The sequence below is a fragment of the Cynocephalus volans genome, chromosome 14 (assembly GCF_027409185.1).
Source record: "Cynocephalus volans isolate mCynVol1 chromosome 14, mCynVol1.pri, whole genome shotgun sequence".
Lineage (NCBI taxonomy): Eukaryota > Metazoa > Chordata > Mammalia > Dermoptera > Cynocephalidae > Cynocephalus > Cynocephalus volans.
The window spans coordinates 85,535,665-85,563,627 of record NC_084473.1 but is presented as its reverse complement, the minus strand read 5'-3'; the positions used below and the strand labels follow the sequence as shown (position 1 = coordinate 85,563,627).

Here is a 27,963-nt window from a genome sequence, read left to right as displayed (position 1 = left end):
TGCCCCACCCATGCCTTCCCCAAGGGAAGCCTGCACCCAGTGACTGGTCAGAGTGACTGTACAAAATCTTGGCTCTCTCGCCAGGGCCACCCCAGCTCTAGCGCTTTGGGGAAATGGGACGAGGCCTGTGTTGTGACTGCACTGCAGCTCAACTCCTCTTCCTGCCCAGTCTTTCTTCCTTTACACCCACACCGGTGTGGATCCTGCTATAACTTCCCAACAAAGGCCCTGCATGCTAATTTCCATTGCTTACTAGGCTCTGTACACATCCATGAAAACCGTCCTCTGTCTGTGAGGCATAAAACCATCCACACAGGGGAGATGTTATCAAGATGGCAGAATAGACAGTCCCCAGTGTTACTCTCTCCCACAACCGATCAATTTACAACTATTAAAAAGCAAAGACTGCAAACCAGGTACTACTGGAGCTTGGGGGAAGAGAAGGAAAGACATGCAGAGTTTGGGGAGGTGGGAGAAGCTGCGGTGAGAGAAAGAAGTGACTGCTCCAACCATTTTGTACCCCAGCTGCTTTGGGGTTGGCCCTGGTGAGGGGAAGGAAGAAGTTGTAGCACACAGAGCAGGAGCCAACAAAAGCTGCAGTTGTGCCCTTTGTATGAAGTTGCATGGAGTCTGCAGGGGAGAAGAAGGCCTCAGAGTGCACCATGCCAGCCCCCAGGCCAGCAAGGCCACTAACAGGGTTTGTGTGGGCCCACATAGGAGCCAGGGGCTACACCAACTGAAGGAACCACCCAGAGGCTGGTGAGTCACCTCAAGGGACATCACACAGCCTGCCTCAGGGGAAGCATTTGGAGTGCGGGGGAGGCTGACTTGCAGAGGAACATTGGGGTCCAGTGTGGGTAGATGATCTGCCTTCTGACTGGCACAGGCTCACTCAGTGGAGACTGGTGAGGGTGACAGAACAGCAGGAGGTGCTGTTTGTTGGGAAGACTCAGTCCCAGGCCAGAATTTCCAAACAGCCCAGACGTATCTGCCTTCACAAGACCTGGAAGTGATTAAAAGGCCCACGATTAAAACCTGAGCCACACAAAATGCTTTCCCCAGAGAGTCAACAGCAAAGCAGCAATTTAGCTCAACCACAGAGGCCAAGTGCTGGTCCCCACAGGAAGTTACCCCAATTTTGGAATTAACCAAAGAACAACAAATTAGTTCCAATGCAGAGATTAAGTGGTGGTAGTAGATAATAATCCAAAGCAGAATTGGAAAAAAAAATCCCACAGATCAGAGGCAAAGCTTTGATATTAACCAGTAAATATCACGTTTGGTCTAACATGACCAGAGAACAGCTATGAAACCCAGAACAGGTAGCAATCTCCTCAAACGCCCAGGCATCAATGCAGATCCAAAGATCAAGAAAGAACAGAGAAATATGTTTCTACCAAATGAATCACCAGCAATAGACGAAGAAGAACAGCAGATTGATGAAATGTGTGACAGAGAATTCAGAAAAACCCTCTTAAGGGTGCTCAGGGAATCAAAAGAATATACTGATTAAATGACATCTTGAAAATAATTCAGGAGCAGAACTAGAAACGTGACAAAGGAATAGAATCAATTTTAAGAAACCAAGTAGAAATTCTAGAAATAAAGAATACATTATCTGAATTGAAAAACTCCATAGAAAGCTCCAATAGCAGACTTAATAAAACAGAGGTAGGGATCAGTGAGCTTGAAGATAAAACACATGAAATTATCCAATCAGAGGAGCAAAAAGAAAAAAGAATAAGATAAAATGAAACAAATACGACAAATATGGCACTCCCTCAAGCATAACCTGAAAGTAATTGGCACATCCAAAGGAGAGGAAAAAAGTAGAGATATAGAAAGCATATTCGAAAGAATAATGACTGAAAATTTCCCGAGAATGGAGAAAGATAACAGCATCCAGGTTCAGGAAGCTCAGAGGTTGCCAGTCAAATTCAGTCCAAAGAGAAACACCCCAAGGCCCATCATAATCAAATTATCAAAAACCAAAAACAGAGAGAATACTGAAAGCAGCAAGAGAAAAGAAATGCATAATATTCAATGGAACCCCAACATGTCTCTCAACAGATTCCTCAGTAGAAATCCTACAGGCCAGAAGAGAATGGAATGATATTCTGAGTGCTGAAGGAAAAAGACTGTCAGCCAAGAATTCTATATCCAGCAAAACTAACCTTCAAATATGAAGGAGAAATAAAGTCTTTCCCAGACAAGTAAAAGCTAAGGGAGGTCACCAATTTCTTGCCTTACAGGAAATGCTGAAGGGAGTTCTTCAATCTGAAAGAAGATGACACTAAGGAACAGCAAGAAAACATCGGAAGGTACATAATCCATTAGTAAAGTAAGTTCACAGACAACCTCAGAATACTCCAGCATCAAAAGAGGGGTTGATTAAACCACTTGTATCCTTAGTGTGCAGACTAAAGGACAAACCTAGCAGGACAACAAATACTACTGTATAAAGGATAGGCAATATTACAAATTGTATGTTGAAACAACAAAATGTCAAAAAGTTGGGGGAATGATGCCAAAGTGTAGAGTTGGCTTTGGTTCTTTCTTTTTTCTTAGATATAAAGTTAAGTTGTCATTAGTCTAAAATAATCTGTTAAAACTGTAACATGTTTTTTTTTGTAAGCCTCATGGTAACCATAACACAAAAACTTACAAGAAACATACAAAAAATAAATAGCAAGAAATTAGAACAAGTCAAGCACAGAGAAACAAATACTGTATGGTGTCTTATAGAAGTAGAGAGTAGAATAATGAATACCAGAAGCTGGGAGGGAAGTGAGCTGATGGATACAAAACTGTGCTGTCTACCATAAGGGAATCATTGTGCGGTATATGCATGTATTGAAACAACACACCATATCCCCAAAAAATAAATATAAAGAAAATTGGAAAAAAATATCCACACAAAGCCCCCTTCTCAGAATGGCAAAGAGGCCAGTCTGGGTTATGTGTGCACCTTGTGTGTTTGTAACAGAGCAAGACAGATAGGCCCTCCTGAGGCCAATGTTCATGACCTTGGCCTCCAGCCCTGAAACCCAGCCACCTGAGGCAGCCTCTAGGTCTGAAGCAAACCCAGACTTTGGGTTGTTCTGTTCCTAGTCACAGCCTCATTCTCCCAGTGATGCAATCCTTTGTAACAGACCACAGGTTGATCGCACCTTCCTGTTACCCAGCACTGGGAAGCTTGTAGCTCGCTCTGTCCAAGAATTCTGACGCACCACAAGATCCTGTGGTCTGAATGCTTCTACTTTCCTGTGAAAGCCCCTGGTCTCAGAAAAGGAAGCTATTTGAGTGACCAGCATTTGGGGCAGGGCTTCCAAGGGCCCAGACACCATGTTACATGGAACAACAAACAAAGACACTCTTTGTCTCGAGTTGTTTTGTGGGGACAGAACCCTGTAATTATCATCAGCACCCCAATTCCTCTTCCTTCAAACAAGCATACAATGAAGGGGGAAAATGCAAATTAAAGAGTTACTAGCCCTTCTCCCACTTCCAACCAGATTGCCACCCCAGCTCTCCCCTGTTAGAAGTACTGGAGCCCCCAACTCTGCCCCAAGCTCGAGGCACTTGATAAGGTAAAGGGATATGGGTCTGGAGGCCAGGAGCCCCTCTTACCCTGTAGTCTCCACACATTATTTTTCACCTGGAATGTTACACAGCTCTGATGACTTACTTATTATTGTCTGAATTCCCCAGCCATGCTTTCTTTTAGTTTGGGTACTCTCTTCTTCCTCTCACATATTCCTCCCCAACCCCTCTGCGCTCCCTCCTGCCGTATATTACCATGTGATGTCATTTTCTGGAGGTGTGAAGACTATGAGCCCCATGAGGACAAATGCACGTCTACCTGCTCATCTCCGTGTCCTCAGGATCTGCACTGCATCTGGTGCATGGTGGCTGGGGAGTGAGCATTCATGGAGGAAATGCATATTAGCGAGTAATCTTCTGTTATAGTTGTTGGTTTTGTTGCATATGACAAAACCCCACCTTGAACTGGCTGACAGCTCCACCATCTCCTGTGAAAGGAAGAGGCATTTCTCCTCTTCCTTCAGTTTCAGCCTGAACAATTTCCGGAGGATTCAAATTGGTCTGATTTGGGTCCTGTCAGACGTGCTGTGGCTGAGGATGGGATAAGATGGAGAATGTCTGCGGTGTTATTCAGAATAGGCAAGATATGGGAACAACCTAAATGTCCATCGACGGATGAGTGGATAAAGATATTGTGGTATATACATACAGTAGAATATTATTCAGGCTTTAAAAAGAAGGAAATCCTGCCATTTGTGACACATGGATGGACCTGAAGAGCATTGTCCTAAGTGAAATAAGACAGACGCAGAAAGACAAGTACTGCATGATCTCCCTTCCATGTGGAAACTAAAATAGTCAAACTGATAGAAGTGAGAAGAAGGCTGTTTCCAGGAGCTGGAGGAAAAGGGAAATGGGGAGGGGACAGTTCAAGGGAACAACACTTCAGCTATGCAAGATAAATAAGTTGTGGAGATCTACTATACGGCATAGTGCCTACAGCTGATGGTACTGTGCTGCACACTTAAAATTGCTAAGAGTGTGGATCTTACGGGTTCTTGCCAAAATTTATAATAATAATAATAATAATAATAATAATGAAAGAAAACTGGGAGGTGATGAATATGTTTATGGCCTTGATGGTGTATACTTGAGACGTATACATTAAGTACATACAGTGTTTTCTATGTCAATTATATATACCTCAATAAAGTGGCTTTTTTTTTTTTTTAAAGATGACCGGTAAGGGGATCTTAACCCTTGGCTTGGTGTTGTCAGCACCACACTCTCCCAAGTGAGCTAACCGGCCATCCCTATATAGGGATCTGAACCCATGGCCTTGGTGTTATCAGCACCACACTCTCCCAAGTGAGCCATGGGCCCGCCCCTTAAAGTGGCTTTAAAAAAGAAGATGTTTGGAGTGAAAAAAGGAGGAGCAGCTCACCAACACGAGGCAGGGTGCTGGGCAGACAGACCTATGGGTTCACGTCCATGAGCTCTGTGAATATGAGTGCACTGTGACGACGTAGCAAATGGTCCCCCACATTCATCAACCTCACTGAATTCTTTCCTTTCTGTGTTTTCATCTTAGTTAACTCCTTGGTTCCATACATGTTGCTTGTTGCTTCTGTAGGATTATTTAAAAATATGGTTGCAGGAGGCAGACATGCCTGAGCTGGCTTTGGCTGTAACAGGGAGTTTGTGAGACGTGACGCAGTGACAGAAAATGCAGCTGGACCTCCTGAGAGACACTAACTGGGAACAGGAAAGTCATGAGAAATTAAGGCAGCTACAGTTGCCTCTCTGCCCAAGGCTACAGTGTTCTCGATTCTGTCTACCTGCTTTGTTCTTTCTCTGCACAATGGCTTCCTCTGTTTCTCTGTGCACCTATGGAAGGTGACCACCCTAAAGCTTATGGATTTAGGAGTCCTCAGTTTGAGAGAAGTTACACACTGCCTGGCCTCTCTGAGTTCTAGTTCTTTATTCCTGGCAGTGGGTCCACTGAAGACCCTACCCACCCCAGGCCCAATCAGCCATGACCTGTGAACTTGCGAGTTTCAATGTGTGATCGCTTATGAATGCCATGCTCAGGAGTCTCTTTTATCTCTAGAGATATATGATTGTGTGTGTGTGTGTGAGAGAGAGACAGAGACAGAGATAGAGACAGAGACACACAGAGAGAGACAGAGAGAGACAGAGAGGGAGAGAGAGAGGAGGTGGTTTCCCATTCATTCCTTTATTCAATTTCCCCATGGGGTGGGTCCTGTTCTATGAGCTGAGGATATAATTGTGAACAAAAAGAACACGGTCCTTGTTGTGACTCGCCCAAAGAGGCAGATAGTACGCAGAGGATCACACAAATGAAGTGTCTGAGCTGAGGTCTTAAGGGTGAGGATCGTTGACTAGCTAGTGGAGCAGGGGAGGGAAGGGTGTTCCATGCAAAGGATGAGCCTTTGTCAAGGTATTGAGGCAGGAGGAAGAGGTGCATTTCAGAAACCAAAAGACCTGTGTGCGTGGAGTTCACAGAACAAGGGGGGCTTTACAAGCTGAGTCTGGAGCCAGGCTGCGTAGACTTTAATGGACTCTGTAAGGACTCTAGGGTTTCTCTACAACCATGAGAAACAACTCAAGGGTTTATAGTCATCAGAACTGTGAAACCAATCCCATCTATTTTCAAACCTCCGATTCATGTTCTGGCCTCATGTGCCTAAACTAGCAAGAAGCAGGATGCACGACTCCCTCTGGCTGCATAGAGGGATTCACCAAGCTCTTAGTCTTCCCACAGCACACAGGGGCCCTGCCATGAGCTCAGCTTGTGGTCCAGACTTCTGTTCCCACAGTATGACTTCCTTTTGGGAGCCTTGGGATCTCTCCTGCCAGAGGACCTCTCCTGGGACTGTCTCAAACAAAGAGAGGGGTTCTCATAACACTAAACCTCAATATATTGCTCCTCCATTCCTCATGCCTCTCTGCTTTTGCTACCTCCTGCCTGCACCCTTCCTTCTATCCATCCTTCCTCCCCTTGGGATGGTCCAAGGCAGGTCAGTGCTGCAGCGAGAGGTCATTCACTGTAATTGAAGTGAGCTGGGGCTCCTCAGAGTTCTCCAGAAGGCCCTTCCCGTGGTCAAGAGTCCCCAGCTACCTGGAATTTCCAAGTTCCCAAATGCCAGCTATTCCCACTACTCCCAGCCTTCACCATATCTGGGACATTGGGGTCCAAACTACTTACACGCTCAGAGAGCCCTAGGCCAGGCCACTGGTCCTCTCAGAGCCTTGGACAAGCCCTGGGAAGGAGAGTACTGGGCTGGGCCAGGCCCTGGGGGGTTAGAGATGTCTATAAATGGTCCCTCCACCCTGGACGTGCCCAGCCTCGCAAACTGATCCACTTGTAATCTTCTGGCCCTGACCGGCAGCCTTGTTTACTCTCATGAGTGACCTCAGATTAGGCTAGGTCCCTGCCTCTCCAGGGAAGAAACCAAACCCATACCTTGTGCTAATAATAGCTAGTCCTTAAATAGTACTTGCCATGTTCCAAGCACCTTCCATTTGTTAGCTGAGCCCTCACAACAACTTCACGAGGTGGGCAACAGTCTTGCCCTCATTTTACAGATGCCCTTCTGTTGACATGACAGTTACACACACCATGACAACAAGCAGGGCATCACCACCAAGTTCCCAGGCTGCCCAAATGCCTAACTTTCCAGGTTTACAAACTTGGCATTTACAGAGTTTCTAGGTTTACAAATTTAGTTCCTGATTCTTCAGCAAACAGGCATTTCTTTACATAAGTTGTTCAAAAACTCCCAGCCAAGTCTTAGAGGCCATGGCTTGCTAACTCAGTGAACCAGGGCTGAAGAGAGAAGGAAATGAGGCCCTGTGGGAAGTCCCTGTGGTTGGGAGAGCCCAGGCGGGAGCCTTTCCCAGCTCAGGCTCCCTGCACCTCCCAGCCCCATGTCGGGCCCTGTGGGTTGAATGAAAAGACCCTGAGAATGAGTCCAGACCCCAGACACAGAGTTAGGGGAAAGTGAAGGGCTCCTACCAGATCCCTGTGGAGAAGTTGATTAGTTATGAGCCCTTCTACAAGCAAGGGTGGACTGTGCTTCTCCATCAGAAGGAACAGACCTACAGGTGGCGGGATCAGAGGCAGCCAGCAGGCTGGCTAGCGCTTTATCCTCTCCCTCACCTGTGTATTAAGGCATTACCTGGAGGAAGGCCCTGTTTAAATGCACATGATTTATAAAGCATTTCATAGTCCAGCGCCAAGTCTGAGGTAAGACAGGGATAGTCAGGCCCCTTTTGCAGCTGCCAAAGTGAGGCCTAGAGGGCAGAAGTGACCTGCCCAGACTCACACAGCTGGCCAGCTGCAGACCTGGGGGCCAGCCTGCCCAGGGAGCCCTTATCTCAGCTCCCCATGTGTCAACCCTGATCGCCTTAAGCATTTGTGAGTTGTCTGCTCCCTGATGGCAGAGTCCCGAGACATAAAGCTATAGCAGGTCCGTTCTGAACAGCAAAGAGGAGAAGTGTTCAGAACATCAGGTGCTTCCAGAGACAGTGGGGAGAGTATCACGGTGTGTGCATGGAGAGTGTGCACGGTTTCACGGCAGCGGCTGCGGTGTGGAGACTGAGGGTCACTGGAATGGACACCCCAGTATCCCCTAAGCCACGGTCCAACCACACTGGCCCCACGTGGTGCTCAAACAAGCCACGAAGATCCCCACCCACAGGCCTTTGCCCTTGCTATTCTCTCCCCAGAATATTCCTCCTGTTCCTTGACATCGTTCAGGTCTTAGCTCAAATATCACCTTCTCAGAGAAGCCTTCCTCGGCCATTTTCTCTAAAACATCCATTCAACCCTAGGTCCCTCAAAAGCATATCATGTTTTTTATTTCCCCTATAGCACTTACTGCCCTATGAAGTTAATTTGTTAACTCGCTTCTTGTCTGCTTTCCTCCATTAGAACATTAGGGACTTTATATGGCTTGTTGCCAGTGCCATGAAGAGTGCCCGGCACACAGATTAGGCCAATTCCTGTCTTTTGAATGAATGCATGCATGCATGAACTGGTGGCAGCCGGGATTAGAGGGGCACAGAGGTCTAGCCCCATAAATCTGGCTCAGTTCCCCACAAGTGACCTCCAGTTTTATGCAGATAAGAACCAGTTCAGCTTCTGCCAGCCTGAGTCACCCTTCTGGAAGCTGGGCCTGGCTTAGCATCAGTCGTCATCCTGCCCACCTCCTTGGGCAGCCAGTCCAGCATGGGCATATGGGTGGGGAGGCTGGCTCCTCTCCCTAGTCTCTCATCAGGTGTCAGGCAGGAGGAGCAGCTCCACCCTGGGAGGTGCTGGTGGCACAGGTACTGCCCGACACTCCTTTATATGGAGCAGCTCAGTCTGGAAACAGAGGCTGGAAGACCTCGGAAGACCTCGTAGCCTACCAAGTTCTCCCCATGGCTTTAGGTAAGCCTCTTCCACTCCTGTTTTTCCATCTGAAAAATGGGCAAGGAGAATGTCTACTACTGCTCTTTCCCAAATGCTTTTAGAATCTAATGAGCAAGCTTCTAGGAAAATGTCAAGTGCGTGGAGCTTCTGGCCTGTCTGGAAGACCTGGGCACTGGGAGGCCAGAGCCTCTCGAGGAGACCATGCAGATGCTCTGAGGCAGGGGTTGCAAGCTCAATGTCTGCTGGGCCAGCAGGTTAACAGAGGGGTCTCCCTGCAGCAAGAAAAGTCACGGAGCCCTTAGAGTCTGTTGGTCATTCTCCACTGTTGATAGAAACAGAGAAATTGGATAAATATTTCTATAAAGTGAGGAAAAGAATAGTGTGAGTTCCATGAGAAATACTGATAGGATCTGGCACTCAGCCACAGGGTCTGAGGGGTTAGAGGGAAGAGTGGGAACTATGGAGGACTAGGGGCTGCCACTAGTCAGTACCAGTAGATGGTTTTCACATGAGAAGGCAGGCCCAGGTGGCCAGAACTTTCCATTTTTCAAGACAGCCAGATATTTTGATTTTATTATGTGTAGTGTTCTGATTAAATAAAATAGTGATCCAAGCAAATAAAACATTCAATTTATGAGCTACTGGTTTGCAACCTCTGGTTAAGATATGCATGGGGCAAAGAAAAAAAAATCTTAGGATTGTTGGCCTGAAGACCCAGTTCCTAATTTGAAGTTGGCCCCTAGTGAGCAAACCATTTTTCCCTTCTGGGTCTCACTTTCCTTGATGTCAAGAGGAGGCTGGCAAACTCTCAGGGTTTCATGGACATTTCCATACCGCTTACTGCAAGCCAGGTGCTCTGCGGAGCTCTTTACATGGTTTATCTCATTTAATCCTCACAATAACTATATGAGGAAGAACTATTATTGTTCACATTTTCAGAAGAGGAAATGAACATATAGAGATTAAGTAATTTCCCCAGGCCAGACAGCCAGTATAAGGGAATGAGCTGGAGGTGACTGTGGAGTCTGTCTCCAAACCACCACTCTGTGTTATGGGGGCACAGAAATTGAATGAGCTCATGGGGAGGGAATGGCTTTGTAAACCACAAGCAGTAATTCTAAAGGGCAGCAGATCTTCCTCTTTTCCCCAGTGAGCATAGAAGTCTCTGGTGGGATCTGTTAAAATGTTAGCCTATGGTCTTAAGCATTTTTCAAATGTGTAAAGTAGGATGCTGGAACCACTACCAGGTAGTGATATATCATGAATAAATCAATGCGTAAAAATGGTTCATTCTAAAATATTTTTAACATTTTATAATATTTAATATTTATATTACCCACATATAAAGAAATGTGGGTAAGCTTAAATTGAGCTGAATTCAGGAAAGAAGTGCAAGTAAGGCCAGTGAAGACACCATGCTCCCTGGGAGGAGGCCCCATTTTCTCCATCTAAGGCAAGGGGTATGTTGCCAAGCAGAGATCGGGGCTCTGAGAGAAGGGACATTAGAGAGATGTGTGGTTAGACCGGGAAACTGGGAGAGTGAGAACAGAGGAGCAAGGATGAAGATGGAACCACCTGCATACACTCTGTGTTACCTTGGATGAGCCGTTTACCTCTCAGGATCTCTGCTTTCTCTCTGCACAGTGGGGTCCCACCACTTCTCCTACAGCGGATGTGTGTGAAGGAGGAGGAGGGGGACATGCAGGCATGATGATGAGAAATGTAAATCCTTTTTAGGACCCAAGTTTGAAAATAATTTTAAGCTACTGGGTGTTGACAATATCAGGATTACACAGTTGGAGGAAATAAAAGAAGAATGGCTTAATTAAAAATTAACTCGATCAGAATGAGGGTGATGGATCACTCTGTTGTATCTGCTATAGTCTCTTTTCCTGAGCAGAAGACTCATTAAGGTGTTTGGATGGTCTTGTGTGATCTATCTAATGAAACAGATCACATCTCTGCGATAAAAACTGGCTGAAATGGCAAGGTGTAATGATTAACAGGTAATTGTGCCTGCAATTTGTGGTACCACCCACCAGCGGTGCGAGCGCCCTTTAAGGGGTTTAGAGTGACCAATCAACCCAGTTTTTCAAGCACTGAGGGGTTTGCCAAGATGTGGAACTTTCAGTAATAAAGCTAAGAAAGTCCTGGGCAAACTGGGTTACCCTAGTACATAACCAGGGAAAGAGCTTTCCTTACCATCTATGTAAGGTTTTAGAATCATTGTTTCCTTACTACCAAAAAACCTCTCCCAATTTTCAAGCAATTATGAACTAAATAGTTGCTCGGTGAGATGTGAGTTCAAATCAAAACAAATACCGTAAGAACAAATATAATTCTTGCTTGTGTTAACCATGCCATGAAGCAGAAAGAAAAAAGTCATTGCCTCTTTAGCAGGGCTCTAGTGTGGGAAGGACTAACGAAACGGAATTCAAATCCGTACTCAGCCGCCATCGGGGGCAGGTGATTTAATGTTTCTGAGCCTGAGCTCTTCTCCTATGAAGCGACTATGAATATATACCCACTGTGAAAGTGGGTGTCAATATGTCCCCCTTGCACAGCTGTGATGAGGACTAAAGGAGATCGGCGTAAAAGAGTGTAGTGAGCAATACAGTTGTCCCCTCCCCCAGAGTTCCTGTCCCTCTTCCTCCCCTCCTGCCTGCAGAGAAGCTGCCTCATAAAGCTAATCATCAATACCAAGATTGCAAGAGCAAACCAGCACCTTTGAAAACACAAGATAGCTAGACAAATAATGACTTTCAGTGCAGATCCTTATCAAACCTATAAACTGCAGAAGGAAAAACCTTCTTGGAAGACTCTGAACCTCACAGAAAGCTTATCACTTAGATCTGGGCAGACAGCAAGCTTCTTGTAAAGCAACAATTGATAACAGTCCGCTTATACACGATTGCCTGACTGCCCTTCACGGGCCAGGAGAGCAGATGGGGTCACTCTGATGGCAGCGAGCTGGAGGGTTGCAGCTTGGTTGGTTGAGATGCCCAAGAGGACAGCTGTCTCCAAACCTGGCCTGCTACCACAGGGAGCTTCTAATAAGTTGCTGGATTTCGTTAAAATTAACTGGGCTACCTGGGGGGCTGGGTGGGTGGAGACTGACAAAAAGAAGGCATCGGATTATATGAGAATTTGTGTTTCTTGCCCTTCTTCCTCTTTGTTCTAATATATGAGGGTACTTCAAATAGTTAACAGAAAGATTTGTATTATCTTTTAATTCTATTTTTCCACGAATGTTTTGAAGTACGCTTGTATTTACTCATGTCTCGAAAAGAGCAATCAGTGTCTCTGCACCATTATCTTAGTAAACATTTACAAAGTGTGGGCAACAATATTGCCTTGCTCTGTGGTGTATGCTGTAACTCAGGCATTCAAGAGTTGGCTGAAGACTCTAAATATGAGATCAAGCCATTGCAACATAGAATGCACACCTGGCCCACCAAAGCCCGAATTTTACAAACAGTGGCTGGGTGGCACAAAGGCAGCTCCAGGAGGCACCACTAAAAAATTTTTGCATTAAGATTCACTAAGGTTTCCTTATAAACTGGATTTATCAGAAAGGATCGTTTTCTGCAGGGGGGAAGGAGCCTTTGGGGTGCGCCACCTGGGTTGAGGAGGAGGGGGATTGGAGTTGGGAAATGTAGGGATAATTTGTCTCTAGCAAGGCTGACGTGCAGCCAAATCTCCCCACCTCAGTGGGGTGCTGCCAACAAGATCAGACTGTGCACATCTTTTCCCAACTCCCTGTTCAGTGATGTCACGCGGGTGGTTTGAAATCATCCCTGGTGCGTGTATTTGCTCCACAGAAATCTGCAAATGCTACAAATCAAAACCTTTTTGGGAGATCCAAGTATTTAACATTTACCAGCACACTACAGCCCTGCCTTTAGGCTTCTTGGTCCTTCCAATCCAAAGTCTAATCCTTTTGTCCACTGTCCCCTAGATGATCTTAATAAAACATCTGACAACATCACCCTCTGATTCAATTTTCAAGATGAATTCCTAGCTCCTTGAGTTGCATTAAAAGCCATTTCTCCTCTGGCTGACACCCAACTTCAATTACTTCTGCTGCCCATCCCCCCTCCCACATGCCACTCAAACTCCAGCCATCCTGAATAACAAGACTTTTAAGAAATAGGTAACATTAGGTTCTACCTCTGGCCTAGGTTGTTTAGTACCAACCATCCTGCTATGAATAACTAGAAAAGCTAGACAAAATAGATTTCTAAAAAGTCTGTTTGAAGGCATCAGGGAATGGCCAAGTCTGTGAGGACTGCAGGGGCCCGGAGAGGTAAAGCCCGGCATTTGGGCCTTCAGCTGTGGGGGAATTTGTTGGTTTCAAAAGGCTGTCGCTGAACTTTTGAGGACTCATGAGACTTGGTGGAGGGAGGTAAAATTTATTCTTTACATCCTATCTAGGAGAAGGGGCCTTGATAAACACCCAGTTTGGAGGGGTTAGGAGTGAACCAGAAATATGCAGCAGTCCTCACAGGTACTAAAGCCCACCTCTGAATAATCTCACGTCCTATTTGGGTAAGGATCACCTGGGGCTGCAGTACTCCTGGTTCAACTGCCCAGAAGGAGCAAAAGTGAATTGTTTTGGGATAAAGATAACATCACCCAGAGCTGCAAATGATTGCTACAGTTTTTTTTTTCTGACCGGTAAGGGGATCGCAACCCTCAGCATGGTGTTGTCTGCACCACGTTCAACCATAGAGCGCACCAGCAATCCCAATGTAGGATCCGAACCTGCGGCCTCGGCGCTACCAGCGCTGCACTCTCCTGAGTGAGCCACGGGGGCCGGCCCATCTCTACAGTTTTTGATATGCAGTGTCTGGGAGTCAATAAAGCGTAATCAGGCATATGAAAGACAACCTTTGTGCTAGAGAAAATCAGATATCAGCAGGAGACCCAGCAGGGAGGGATTCAAATAATGGAGTTATCAGGGGCAGCATTTAAAGAAACCATGGATAATATGCTCAAAGATTTAATAGACAAGATTGAAAATGTTAGCAGAGAACTAGAAACTCTACAAGAAAGGAACGAAATGGAAATCCAAGAACTGAAAGATGCAATTAACTGGAATTGAGAAATAGCTCACATTTATTGAACACTTCCTTATGTGTCTGGCGCTTTGTAGGCGTCAACCCAAGACCTATGTGCAGTTGGCTTCCCACCTCCTCCTACGAAGCGGCTTCAGGGCCCACGGTCTGTGTGTAGTAGGACTTCCCTTTACACCTGCCTCTCTCCCCAGCCATGTATGACCACTCCTAAGACAAGGACAGCCTGGTTTTTCTATCCCTCTTCCTCGCCAAAGCCCCTTTAAGTGGGTCTTAGACACTTCTGCTGCCACCAGTCTCTGATGGCACAGGGCTCAGCATATAGAAGGCTCTGGATACCACTGAGATGACTAGAAGCTTGAAGGGAAGTCATAGGTGACGTGCGGTGGTCACTAAGCTTCATTCAGGAAGCTGAGTGGGGGCCTGAGAAGCCAGAACTGAGGATCGATTTAGTCAGAGATCTCCTCTGGCCAGGAATCATAGGAATGTCAACTGTTCTGGTGAGGTGAGATGGAACCAAGAGTGGAATTGTGGCCAGAAGCGTGAGGAGAGGGAAGGTGCTGCCCCTCCCCTTTCCTCCCTCCCCCAACCCAGAGCACCTGAGGACCCACCCTTTGTAGTCCCAGCAGGTTTGGGACTGGACTGGGCAGGGTTGCAGGGCTGGGGCCCTGTGACTCATCTCCCTCACTTCACCTGGGGGTGTAGCAATCGCTGCTGGCTGTTTCCCACGTGCCAGGGTTAGGGCTGAGGACATCACATGCCGTGTGGCATTTAATCCTTATAGCGACCCATGACGTGGCTGCTGTGATTAGCCTCATCTAACGGGTGTAAAATGAAACTGAGACCAAGACGGCCAACGCACGTTGAGGTGGCCCAACTCATAAATGACACAGGAGGATTCAGGCCCAGGGTGCACCAGAGACTCTCTCCCTGCATACCAGGAAAGGCTGTGCTGGCCACTCTTCAGGGGCTAAGTGGCAAAAGGGCACAGACCTGGAAAAGTCCGGGAGCCCAGAGCTTCTGCTCTCCAGGAGAAATCTCTCTCTCTGAATTCGGATTGGGGTCAGAGAAACATTCACCCAGGAGCTGCGATGTGGGTGGGACTTTCACTTGGAATGCTGTCTGGGGGCCATGGCCAGAATGGACCTTCTGCAGCTCACCTTGGCAAGCCATTTCTCTTCTTCAATCTTTCAGGGCATTTTTTGAGAGAATGCTGATTTTAAAAATTCAGGAGGGCTTTGGAAGTAGCAGAAGAAAGACAGGTGGGAGAAAACCTACAAACACAGTTGCGTACTAGCTGCCTTCCCCTTCAGCAGAAGTGTTGACAAAGTTATGCATCTGATGATTAATAAATGTTCCAGAAATTTTAAACCCTAATTCATCAGATTATGGAAGTGGCAAATAACTGAGCAGGTTCAGACACATTGCCTCCTTCCCCAGCCCTCACAAAAACAAACACAGAAATGAAGAAACAAAACGCCCCCTTGCCCTCAAAGGGGTATGTTATTTGTTAAATGTGTTTCAAAAAGGGTGAATGACTCACTCAGGGTCACAGAGTTGTGAGGACAGTGCAGGAACATGTACGTGCCATGTTGCCTGTCAAAGCAACCACCCAGGGAGGTGATACGATATTTGCAGAAATGTTCCGTTTGCTCTGAAAGACAAGCTCTTTAAAGATGTGGGGAATTCATTTGTAGCCTTCTTCCTCTGAAGGATTTAACCCTTATTTAGACACAGACTCTGACTTGTTCATTGAAAGTAAAGTCAAACTCATCAAGACCAACTGTCGTTGTAGGATGATGCTGGGGCTGGAGACCTGGGTGTCTGGGAGACCCTTTGGCATTAACAAGCTGTGTGACCGTGGGCAGGTCCCTTCCCCTTTCTGGGTCTTTCTGGATCTTCTTGAAAACCATGCCAAGGTGGAATAGGATGATTGCTAGGTACCCGTCCAGTTCTAAAACACTACAAAATCTGCTTCTGCTCTTGCACTGCCCACCACATGGATGGTGCAGAAACCCTCTTTGACTTTTCTATCCATAGATGAGAGTCTGCTTACCTTTGCCCTGTGCAGAATACTGTACAGAAGGAAGTTAACGTGTAGGGCCCACTATGGACCGGGATCTTTCCCCCCTCCCTCCGTCCCTCCTTTCCTTCCTTCTCTCCACCTGTGAGGAAGACATCCTGATCCTGAGAAAGAGGAGGCAGAGGCCCAAATAAGTGAAGTGACTTGTTCAAGGTCACACGGGTGTCAAGTGGCAAGTGGCAGAGGTGGATTCTGGACCCCTTTCTGTCTAAATGCTGAGTAAACTCTGTTCTTCTGAGACTATAACTTTAAAGATGTGGGATAGCGGCAAGAGAGTTGGTTTCAAAGCACCTCTTGAGGAGATTTCACTTTACTCTAGAGCCAGGGTCAGCAGACTTCAGGGCAAATACGGTCCACCCTGTTTTTGTAAACAAAGTTGTATTGGAGCACAGTTAGGCTCATTGGTTTACAGATCGGCTATGGCTGTTTTCTGCACCACAACAGTCATGTTGAGTAATCGTGGCAGAAAATGAATGGCCCACAAAGCCTGAAATATTTTCTATCTGGTCCTTTGCAGAGTGTTTGCCAGTCCATGGTCCAGAGACCAACACTGTCCCTCCTTCAGACACAAGACTGCCCATGGGCTGGGAGCCCCCTCACTTGGCTTTATTATGAAAGGGGGACATTTTTGCTCAAATCCGTTTTTTAAAAAATCAACAGTCTGAGGGTACCTGTCAGGCAAATGAGGGAGTTTGGTTTTCATTGTGCTCTTCTTCCCAGGGACTCAATGAAGGGGAAATAGAAATCACAACTTTGGGGAAATTGCATAGGGGAAAAGGGGGAGGGAATCGGTTACAACACCTCATTGCGACACTCAGCAGGGTTGAAAGTGACAACAGCAAGGGTTTCTCTTTTTGGAAATGTGAGGGTATTTCCGTGTCTCAGAATGGGACAGGGTGGCAGCTGCCTAGTTGGGTGAGTGACTACTTTCTTTATAAGCAGCGACTCCGGCCCTGACATGGCACTGTCCTCCACCTGGCTGCAGCTGCAGGATGGAAATCTGCAGGGGCTCCCGCAGCTACCTAATCTCTCTCCTCCTCTTCCTCTTCCATTCAGATGCAATCTGCCACCCCTCCGGAAAGAGACCCTACAAGATGCAAACCTTCAGGTAAGGCTGCCCCAAGGACTTGGGAGTGGACGGCTGGAAGTTGGTGACACGTCACAGCCTCCTGGGGCTGCCGGCTCTGTGGGGTCTGAGAACTGGGTTTGGGCTGGGAAGAGATGTCCATTTTAAAAAAGGGCTGCCACATGCACAGTCTTAGGGGCTCATATATAAAAATATCCCAGATGTGGAGAGCAGGACCACAGGCCTGGTTACTATCCCAGAGACTGTGGCAGCTCAGCAGGTGACAGACACACTGAGGAGTACTGCTGCAGTTCAGGAGTGGCAGAGTGTGCTGGGCAGAGAACAGAGGGGGCACCACAGGCGGGGCCCAGCCCCCCAGGCCCAGGCTGACTGTGGGCTATGCCTGCCTTGTCAACACACTGGAGGATCCCAGTCTCCTGGGGCCTCAGTTTCTCCATCTGTTACATGTGGGCCGTGAGATCTCCCTGCAAGCTGTGAAGATTAAATGCACAAATAATAGTGTAACAGTGTTTTGTGAACTGTAAAGTGCTGGGAAACTTTCGCGATTTTAAAACTTGGGTCGGGGCTTTGGGAGACATCACAGCCACAGCTGTGAAAATGACAGGCTGTGATGCTGACCAGCACGGGAGTGCTGCTCACACGTGCCCTCTGCCCTGTGATGCCCACGAGGGAAGTCCGGTTGGGGTGGCTCCCCCCTTGACCTCCATGTTTTTCGGACCTGAGGCTACAGGTTGAAACTCGAGTGTGAGTGTGAGTGTGTGCATGCCCAAGACGGGGGCCTCCTTTCCCTGACATGGGAACTGTCCGCTTCCTGGTTTACCTTGACCTCCTCTTATCAGCTGGGAGCTCCAAGAGATGCCCCTGGAGACCCCTGGCAGGAGATGCTTAATACCTCCAAACCGAGACTTATCCAGGAACTAGGATGATCACAGGACGTCAAACGCTCACACATGCAAAGTGCTTCGGTGTGCCTGACCGCCCCTCCTCGAGCTCATGGGCCCCTCAAAACCACCTGATGAGACGGGTGTAGTTAGCCACACTTCACAGGTGAGGGGATGAGGCACAGGTCTGAGGTCACCTGGCCAGGCTGTTTACCACATCTTACAGCTGCCAGGCCCGCTCTCAGCTAGAGTCACCCTTCACTGAGAAGAAGGATTCGGAGCCACAGACAGGTCACTGGGTGAGCTCGACAGGAAGCTGGCTCCTTCCCAGGGACAGCTGCTCCTGCTGACCCAAAGCAGGTCACTGGCTGATGGAGGAAAGACTCTAGGGACAGACCCTCCCAGTCCTAGGCAGGGAGTGAATTAGCTAGTCTCAGGGGGCTATTTAAATTTACATTTAAATGAATGAAAACAGAAGAAAATTAAAAATTCAGATCCTTGACTACCCACAGTTCAAGAGCTCAGTAGCCAAATGTGGCCAGTGGCTACCATATTGGACAGTGTGGATAGAGAAGAATTCTGCAAACCAGAAAGTTCTGTTGCTCTGTCCCAGAGCGTGCTTTGTCCCAGAGGGTGCCTCCCCCGAGAGTCTGCAGTGAGGAGCAAGGCAAGGAGAGGGGTAGAACATGGGCTCTCTGCTCACCAGCTGTGTGTCAGGACTGTCTCTTAACCAGTGCGGGCCTCAGTCTTCTCATCTGTGCCATGGGTGTACTAACATACCACACCCCTGGCCGAGCCAGATGTAGATTCGGTGAGCTCTAGGGGACGCAGGATGGTGCTAAGCACAGGACCAGGCACACAGCGACTGTCCAGTCCAGCTAATTCCTTTTGTTTTTCAGAATCTGGGACATTAACCAGAAGACCTTCTACCTGAGGAACAACCAACTGATTGCTGGATACTTGCAAGGACCAAATACTAAATTAGAAGGTGAATGATTGCCAGGAAAGCCAGTGTTGTGTGGGCATCAAGTCACTTTGCCCCTGGGGTCTGCAGAATCATGGCCTGCTTCCACAAACCTTAGGTGCAGGGTCTTTGTTCCTAGTCTGAGCCTGGGGAGGCCTGGCCACTCGAGGGTACATTTGAGGGCAGCCTCAAGAAGGTGGGGAGAGGTAGAGTCCAGGTCAGGAGCCCCCACCTATAGGCACAGGGGTCCCAGGGCCACCGCTGGCAGGGGCAGAGACCAGAAGACTAGCCGGACCCTTCCCTTCCTCCTGTGCCTATGAAGGCTCCCATGTTCCTGAGTTGTTCAAACCCTAACCCCACACCAGATTAACACACCACATATAGGGCTGGCCTTTGTTCCTTGTTCATGGACACCATAGTTAGTCATATTCTGGTCTGTGCTCTAAACAAGCTGGATGAACATGGACAAGCTTCACCCACTACATTCCTCAGTTTCCCCTTTAATAAGAAGAGGGCAGATGGATGACGGGAGGTGCTTTTAACATGGGCATTCTAAGATGGTTTCACCTCCCCGTTTGGCGTTATAGCATGGCATTATCTCCACATCCCCGCTTTCCCCATTCCCTTGTTCTCTCCCCCTGCCTTGCCCCAAGAGCATACATGCCTCCCTTTCCTGTCCTGGTGATTCTCCTAACGAACACGCTGAAGCACAGGGTGGCTGGGGTTTTTATTGCTGCATGAGGGTGTGGGGACTACTAAGGGGAAGAGGTGGGTTCAAAGGCCCCCAGGCTTCCGTGGAGGCTGACAGTGACCTCCTGTGCTGTTTTCCCTGCCCACCAGCAGTACCACCTGTCCACCTGGACACAGGTATCCTGGGGAAAGTGAGGAAGGGGAAAGATCACGGGGTGCAGAATCCAGGAGACTTGGTGCTGTGGGAGGAACACGGTAGTGTGCTTGGCTCGACTTGATGCCCACCAGGGAGATGAGGACTTGCTGTCCTTCTGACCTGGGGCTTTAGCTGGGGGAGGGTCTCTTGGCCTTCTCTGCCTCCTCTTTTCTCTGCTCACTGGACCCTCCCCTCTGCTCTTCCCCAGAAAAGATAGATGTGGTGCCCATTGATCCTCACGTTGTGTTCCTGGGGATCCACGAAGGGAAGCTGAGCCTGTCCTGTGTCAAGTCTGGGGATGAGACCAGGCTCCAGCTGGAGGTAAGGACCCACTTCATTATCAAACCACCCAAAACTCAGCGGCTTAAAACATCTGCAATGTGTTCTTTCTTGCAACACTGAGGGTGGACTAGGATTCGCCAGGCAGTTCTATTCCACATGGTGGAACACACTGGGGTCAGTCTTGTAGCTGCACTCAGCAGGGCATGTGGCTGGCCCTGGGGTATCCTCCAGGCTCTCTGTCCATGTGGTCTCAGTCAGTGGTCAGCCTGAGCTTCCTCACAGCATGACGATGGCTTCCAAGAGGGACTATTCCAAAGAGACAAGGCTTGATGTGCGAGCGCTTATCAAACTTCTGCTTGCCTCATCCTGTTGGCCAAAGCCAGTCACGTGGCTAAGTCTAGACTCAGTGTGAGGGCAGTGCACAGGGGTGAGAACTCTAGGAGGCCACCACTGTAAGCCTGCCACAGGACCTGAATCACCGTGTGACATTCTCTTGCTCCAGGGTCCCCAACCCACTTGGATCCGCCCTCTCCTAGCAAAGCCAACCCTCAGGACCTTTTTCTTCCAATCTTTATCTACTCAAATTGATTAGTCGGCAGCCCATCCAGGGCCCCATATTCCTTGATCCCATATGATATTAACAGGCTGCCTAGCCCTGGGAAAAGACAGCTTTGTCTCAGGGGCTTGTTGGGCGAGATCTTAACCCCAATGTGAACGGCTGTAACCATGGCCACTTTCCTCCACCAGCAGGCAGGGACACATTTTTGGAGAGTGGCTGCCATTCTGTATGGAGTAGGGGTGGCTGAGATATTGCGTGTAACCCGTCAAATGAGCTGCGATGCTCTCTGCACACCTTCTCCACCCCTCCTCTCCTCAGGGCTCAGACCCTGACAGAGAAGCTGCCTCCAGAGTCCTTGGCCTCTGCTGATGGAGCAACGTGTTTGCCAGACTTACTGGCCCATGACCAGAGTGGCCAGATTTCCCAAAGTCAAGATGTGACAATAGGATAACCTCTTTGTATCAGTGCTGTTCTAAGAGACCCGGGACTCCAGGCCAGTATTTCTCTAGCACTTCCTCTGGGCTGGCCTGAGGGTCTGGCAGTGGCCAGGGGCACAAAGAGGTGGCAGTGCAGGACTCCCCAGGCCCTCAGCAATCACCTGCGCCTCTCTCGGCTTCCAGGCAGTTAACATCACGGACCTGAACAAGAACAAGGAGCAGGACAAGCGCTTCACCTTCATCTGCTCAGAGAACGGCCCCACCACCAGCTTCGAGTCAGCCGCCTGCCCGGGCTGGTTCCTCTGCACGGCTCTGGAAGCTGACCGGCCCGTCGGCCTCACCAACAAGCCCGAAGAACCCACGATGGTCACCAAGTTCTACTTCCAACAGGACCAGTAGCACTGTCCAGACCTGCCCGGCCCCAGCCCAGCTCACGGATAACTCTGGGGCCTGCCTCCCCACCCCGGCCTGGGGCTCCTGGCCAGCTCGGGTCTCTGATGAGCAGCCTTTGTGGGCTGGACCCTTGGAAGGGGTCAGCAGAACCCTGGAAACAGGACTCTGCCTCCAGCTGCCTCCCTTGACCCAGTCTCCATGCTGCCTCCAGAATGGTCTTTCTAAAGTGCAGGTCAGAACACGGCAGCCCCCTGCTCACAGCCCTCCATGGTCACCTCCACAATCAGAATGTCATCCTGGCCCTGCCCAGCCCAGACACCCTCTGCTTCCCCGACTCCTCCGCCCCACGTGTGGATGCCACAGATCCATCAGGCACTCACTGGCCCCCCACCAAGTGGCTGCTGCACCCAGGTCTATACACTGATGCTGTTCCATGGGGAAATTTTTAAGAGTCTGTGGAAAAATAGAAAATGAGGATTTTGTGGTATTTTTTTTTTTATTCAGACAACTTTATTCAATGTGGAAGAGAGTCTTTCATTTGGAGATTATGTTCATTCCAAAGGGGGTTAGGAGTTAAAATATTCCTGGGCTTGTGAAAAGATGGCGAAAGTGAGAAGTAGGTGGGAGCTTTTTCTTTCTTCTTTTTGTAATGTCCTAACCAGTAAAAATGAAAAGTTAGCGTGTTATGTTGGCCCCCTAATTTTTGTCCTTTTTGAAACCTTCCCATAATCTGGGCCCCACTGCCTGGGCCCCAGACACCATCTCCACTCCAGACCTTTTACAGCTGCCTGCAGTCCTTTCCCTGCCACCAAAGTTCCCCCAGCTCCCAAATCACCACACACATGCACATGTGGCTCCCAGAGGAATGAATCGCTCCCTGAGCATTTGGCAGTCCTGACACTCTGAGCTTGTGTGAGACGTGGCTGTGCCTGTCTGTCTCCTGCACCAGACAGTGAGCCCTGGGGAGCAGGGAGCACCTGGCCCAGCCCTTGCAGGTGCTCGATGAATGTGTGTTGTATGTGTTGGGTGGGAAGTTCCTTCCTCCCTGTGACTGCAGCTATTTAACAATAAAACCTTGAAAACTCACCTATTTTGCCTCTGTGTTCGTGATCTCACTGCATCTGGACAATGGGGAGGACAACAGGTCTTTCTCACCTGGGGCCCAGGCCTGGACCCCTCTCCCCCGAGAATCCTTTTCCTCCTGGGGCCTCTCTCTCCCTGGGTAACATGACAGCAAAGCTCCTTTCCAGGAAAATGTGGAGCAGCATTGTCCACAATAGCCCTTAACTGGAAACAGCCCAAACTCCCACCTTGGAAGAGCAAACACAGAAATCGTGCATCTGCAGGCAAGCCAACAACACTCAGCAGCAAAGAAAATGAATGAATCACAGCTGGCTGCACCCAACAAAACCGATGAACTTACAAACATGATGTGGGGTACAAGAAACACAAAAGCATGCATAGCTCTTGATTCTACCTCTACAAAGCTCAAAAGGGCAACTCTGAGCCATGGCGGGAGGGATGCAGAGACAGATGGTGCAAAGGGAGAGGGCAGCAAGGGTGCACTCTCTCTGCAAGCCAGGTGTGGCCAGCCCGGGAGGGGAAGGGCAGGCAGAAGCACTGGGAGCTTTTAGGGTCCGGGCAACGGCAACATCCAATTTCTCGGCATGAATGTGGTTAGGCAGTTTTCTGTATGTATGTTTTATTTCACAATTTTGAAATATGTAAAAAATAAAAATTCTTGTCCTCTAGGGCTTGAGGGAAGGGTGTCTGGGAGATTGTGAGATTTACAGGTGGAGGATTGAGTTTGGCCCTGTATGGTGGGAGTGCGAGACCGTAAGAACGATGGATTTTCAAACAAACCTCAGCTAGCAGAGGCAGGCGAGCAGAGCACAGCCGTTCCTCCTGCACAGGTTCCCTGCAGTTCTGGAATTTGTCTCTGGAGTCCTAGAGTCAGGCCTCAGCTAGGCTGTGAGCCTGCTGCTTGATTTTAGCTAAGACACATCCCTCCTTGGGGTCTGTTCCTCATTTGTTCAAGGAGAGTGTTGACTTAGATGCAGTTTTTCCAAACAGAGCTCCTCGGACCCCTCCTTGAGGTCCCTGGAAATGGGGACCCCCCAAAAGGGGGCCAGGCTCCATACCTCAAAAGCTGCTTTTCTCTGCAGCTTTCAATAAGATTTTGCTAAAAACAAACTAAATTAAGCAGGTTAAAAGACAATGGACTGGAGAAAATGTTTAAGGTCTTTTTCTGGTCTGGGATTCTCTGACAAACGAGGTCTCCCAACATCTCCAAGCTTATTCTTCCTCCTGTATTAAATGGGAGTAGCCGCACCTGCCCCATGTGGGCAATCCAGGGATGAAATGAGATGACGCAGGTGAAATGCTGTGGGAGTGTTAAAAGAGCACCTATGGTTGATATTTTCAATCCTGGTAAAAGGAGGAGTTGCAAGGCAGAAAACCTGTTGAGGCTTAAGGTAACAAGGGCTACTAACTCTTGTGAGGCTCTGCATGTGCCCTCCCCTCATGTTACAGAAAGTGAAACCCCAGGCTCAGACACTTCATGCAAACCAGGGCAGGCGTGGGTTACAGGTTAGTGACAGGCAAGGCAGCAAAACAGCCACGCAAATGAGCTCTGCAACTGTGCAGTCACGTACTGGCTCTCCTGTTTGCAACGTAAGCTCACGGATGAGTTAAAGTCTGGGAACCTCAGTTTCCTCATCTCTAAATGCAGATAACAGCTAATGCACAGGGCTGAGTCACCTCATTTAGTCTTTGCAATATCCTTCTGCAGTAAGTAGTAATATTACTATTACTATTATTAGTCCCGGAAGAGTCAGTGCTCAAAGGAACCTGCTTTAAAACCTTGTTGTCCAAGTGTGATCCACGGATCAGCAGCATCAGCATTATTTGGGAGTTAAAGTGCAGGCTCCCAGGCCTCATGCCAGACTTACTGCCTTAGGATCTTCACCTTTTTTTTCTTTTTGGGTAGCTGGCTGGTCCAGGGACCAAACCCTGGACCTGGGTGTTATCAGCACCACTCAGGATCTTCATCTCAACCAGCTATCCAGGTGATCCCATGCAGGTGAATGCTTGAGAATCACTGCTTTAAAATGAAGCACTTACACAGTGTGTAAGCTCTGGCATATTTTAAAAAGTGATTATCATAATTATAAACCCAACCCATGTCCTTATTTTCCATCCCACTAGCTCATTGACAATACCGAAAACTCCCCTCTTTACACTTCCTTACTTTGGCTTGAAGTGTTCTGTAAAATATTCCCAAGAAGAACTTTAAACCATCATCATCTTGCTAGAATGTGTCAGCTCAGCACATGCAGAAATTTTCATCTGTTTTGTTCTAAGATACATCCCAACTGCCTAGAACAATGCTTGGCATATGCTGGGCACTCAATAAATATTTGGTGAATAAATGAATTGGCCATTGATATATCAATAGAGATTTATTCACTAGATTGGCCAATAAATTGAGAAGACTGGGGACTCAGACCAGGGAAATTTTGAAAAAGGCCTAGAAAAAGAATCAGGCCCAGGAAGAAGGGGCTTTGAAGGATTTGGGGGTTGATCAAGGAAAAAGACGTGACCACTAGGTGGCAGTAGCACACACAAGCTTTACTGGGCAATACGTTGACAGGTTGCATTGCCGAGGTCCCTCACAGCAGGAGTCTGTCCAGAGGCCACAGCGTGGAGGCGGGATCTTACTCAGAAATGGGGGAGGGCAAGGGTACTCCCAGGGAGGAAGGAGGTTGGAAAGAGGGCTACGTGCCTAGGTGATGTCCTTAAGCAGCACAGAGGAGAATCTTTGGGTCACAGAGCTCCAAAGGGCAGCAGCCTTTTGTGGGCCTTGAGGGCCTGGGGCTCATCCATGGCTAGCAGATATTGGGCACAATGTCATGGGTTACGCAAAGCAGGCAGGCTCTAAGTGGTGGGTCTTCGAGGTAACAGGTCTGGTCTCAGCCTGCAGTAAAGAAACCAACAACCAAAGGACCCATCTGTGGCTCATGATGTAACACAAGGCATGGGACGAGGCTCAGGAGAGCTGGCCTGGGTGGCATGTTCAAGTGAGGCTTGTGTATGATTAGGAGGCACTGCAAGGGTGCCTGGGAAGCAGGAGGGGCGCAGGTGGGAGGATAAAGAACAGGGAGGGAAGACAGACAAGCATCTAAGAGGAAAGGAGCCCTTCTGTCACTTCTAGGCCTGACCAACTATAACACCACAGAATCACACAAGAACTAACTCAAAACTTCAAAACTGAATTCAAGTCTTTTAGGCTTTCACAGTCTACTCAGAGTTTCTCTCCTAACTAGCTGCGGGACCTTGGTCAAGCAACCGGCCCTCTGAAGGCCTCTATTTTCTCATGCATAAAAGGAGGTGATTGGACTTATTAGGGGCACCTGCAGGAACTTTTTGTCAAAATGATGCTGATGCCCGACCTCTTCTCACTCAGAGATTCTGATTCACTTGGTGTGAGATGGCCTGGGGGCGGGACAAACACATCAGCATGCTGGGCTGAGACCCTCTGGACCAGCTGGCTACTGGTTCAAGACCCTGAGGTTACATCCTCCCTGCTGCTCCCATCTTGTGGCGTCTGTCAATGCAAAGGAGGGAGATGGCTTTTAACTTCAGAGAAAGGCTCCTTACCACTTCAGCAGTACATTGGGTTACATACTAATTTGTGTTAAATGTAGGTTTTCTACTTTCACAGTCACAAGACTGGTTAAGACACACTTCAAGCTTCACTTTTTTTTTTTTTTGCATAAATTGTGCCATAATAGTAAGTGTTAAATTGGGGTAAAAGTTTTGCAAATCTTGGGGAAACCAAACAATTTTGTGTTTTCTCTTCTTATATCTATGAAATCCCTAAGCCACAGTGGCAAATCTCCATGTGCTTGATATTAAAACCAGTTCACTCAGAAAAACTTGGGGAGACAGTGAAGTACATGTTGAGGTTCTTATCCTCAAACCTGAGAAAGCTTAAATAGAGGGAAGGTGGGCTTTCCCAAGGAATGTCATGCTTCTGGGTCTCCTGCAGCAAGTATGAGGGGTAAGAAAAGAAGTTCAATAAATGTCCACGAGAGGGCAGCATCTCACACACGCCTGACTAATCTCTGCTAATAATTAGTTCAGTTCATGCTCTCAGACTTGTGAAGGTCTAATCTTTAAAGGATTCCCTAAGCAAAAGCCGTTTTTTTTTGTTCCAAGGAAAGTTTATTCTCATTCACCTACTAATCAAGCTGTAGTTATCTTATTTTGAGGTATTCACTTCATAACGTACTACGTGTGGGGCCTGGCCCAGGAGAAGTATCTGTAAATATTATCTAATACAAATGACTATTCTCCAAAAGGTGAGTTCCAAGAAATTATAAGGGTCTTGTGTACCTGCCTTAAAGTCCACCTTCTGTGGTTCTGTTTCCTGCTGTGGACCTCGTCCCTGGATGATTGATTGCTGTGTGTAATGAACCCTTCCCCCGGCCCTGGGAAACACCCACCATGCCAGAACTCAACCCAGGAACCCTGGCGGCATGCCTGCGACAACCCTGTGTTGTTGGGTGATAAACAGAGCTCACAAAAGACATATAGACAAAGAAGCCTAGACACTTACTACAATGAGGAACGGATCCCTTCAGGCACAGCCGTGCCTGCATCCTTTCCCCGGGGACAGTCAACACAGAGTCGGATGACTTGGAAAACTGTGACTTGGAGTCAGAGCAGAGAAATGATCTGAGTGGCCAGTGACGTCAAGCTGTCCCCCACCCCTTGAGACTCCCCCTCCACTCCGAGGCCCTCCCTGCCAGGAGGGGGTCATGTGCAAGTCCTAGAGTCAAGGCGCCTCTTCCTTGGGCCATCATGGGGTCCCACCAGCTCCTTCTCTTTCTTCTCTCCTTGGCAGTATTCCTTAGAAGTCATGGAAGTTTACTTTTCTTTCAATGCAGGCCTGTGGCTGGAACACAGGGTGGGGGAGAGGGAGGCAGGGACTAAAAGCTGCTGGGCCTGGCAGGTGGTAGTAAGGCGCTTAGTCTGTCCTGAGGCATGAACAGGCCTTGGAAACTCTGAAGTCTCCCCCATGCCCCACTTTGAAGTGCCCTCTCTCCTTGTCTGCAGCATCTAATTCCTACAAGAAATCTCTTCAAAGCTAGGCTCTTGGGCAACTTTCTCCATGAAGAGGTTGAAGACTATCCAAGCCAACCCCCAGTGACCCACTCTCTTCTACACTCCCTGAGGTCCTGTGGCCCAGACCCCTGATTTGCATGGCGCTGCTGGGGTCTTTCCTGCTGTGCCTGCTTTTGCCTTCCCTGAGTACCTCAAGGCAAGGACTAA

General features: G+C 48.3%; 1 protein-coding gene across 2 annotated transcripts; it reads left to right on the top strand.

The window, feature by feature from the left end:
* The first annotated feature begins 8,867 nt into the window (after positions 1-8,867).
* Positions 8,868-22,713, top strand: IL1RN (interleukin 1 receptor antagonist). 2 transcript variants are annotated; one of them, XM_063078545.1, is made up of 5 exons: positions 8,868-8,998; positions 17,195-17,246; positions 19,006-19,094; positions 20,165-20,277; positions 21,418-22,713. In XM_063078545.1, exons 1-5 carry the CDS (start codon positions 8,989-8,991, stop codon positions 21,631-21,633), a joined length of 480 nt encoding a protein of 159 aa, XP_062934615.1. In that variant the 5' UTR covers positions 8,868-8,988; the 3' UTR covers positions 21,634-22,713. The 2 variants fall into 2 exon arrangements, with proteins under 2 accessions (XP_062934615.1, XP_062934614.1); XM_063078544.1 differs by lacking the exon at positions 8,868-8,998 and having other exon boundaries at positions 17,131-17,246.
* The last annotated feature ends 5,250 nt before the right edge of the window (positions 22,714-27,963 follow it).

Bases quoted from the DNA above. Each gene is read 5' to 3' on its own strand.
- IL1RN (XM_063078544.1), top strand. From the start codon at position 17,131: ATGGAAATCTGCAGGGGCTCCCGCAGCTACCTAATCTCTCTCCTCCTC. The intron at 19,095-20,164 runs GTGAATGATTGC...GCTCTTCCCCAG, and splicing joins ACCAAATACTAAATTAGAAG to AAAAGATAGATGTGGTGCCC. The intron at 20,278-21,417 runs GTAAGGACCCAC...CTCGGCTTCCAG, and splicing joins AGACCAGGCTCCAGCTGGAG to GCAGTTAACATCACGGACCT.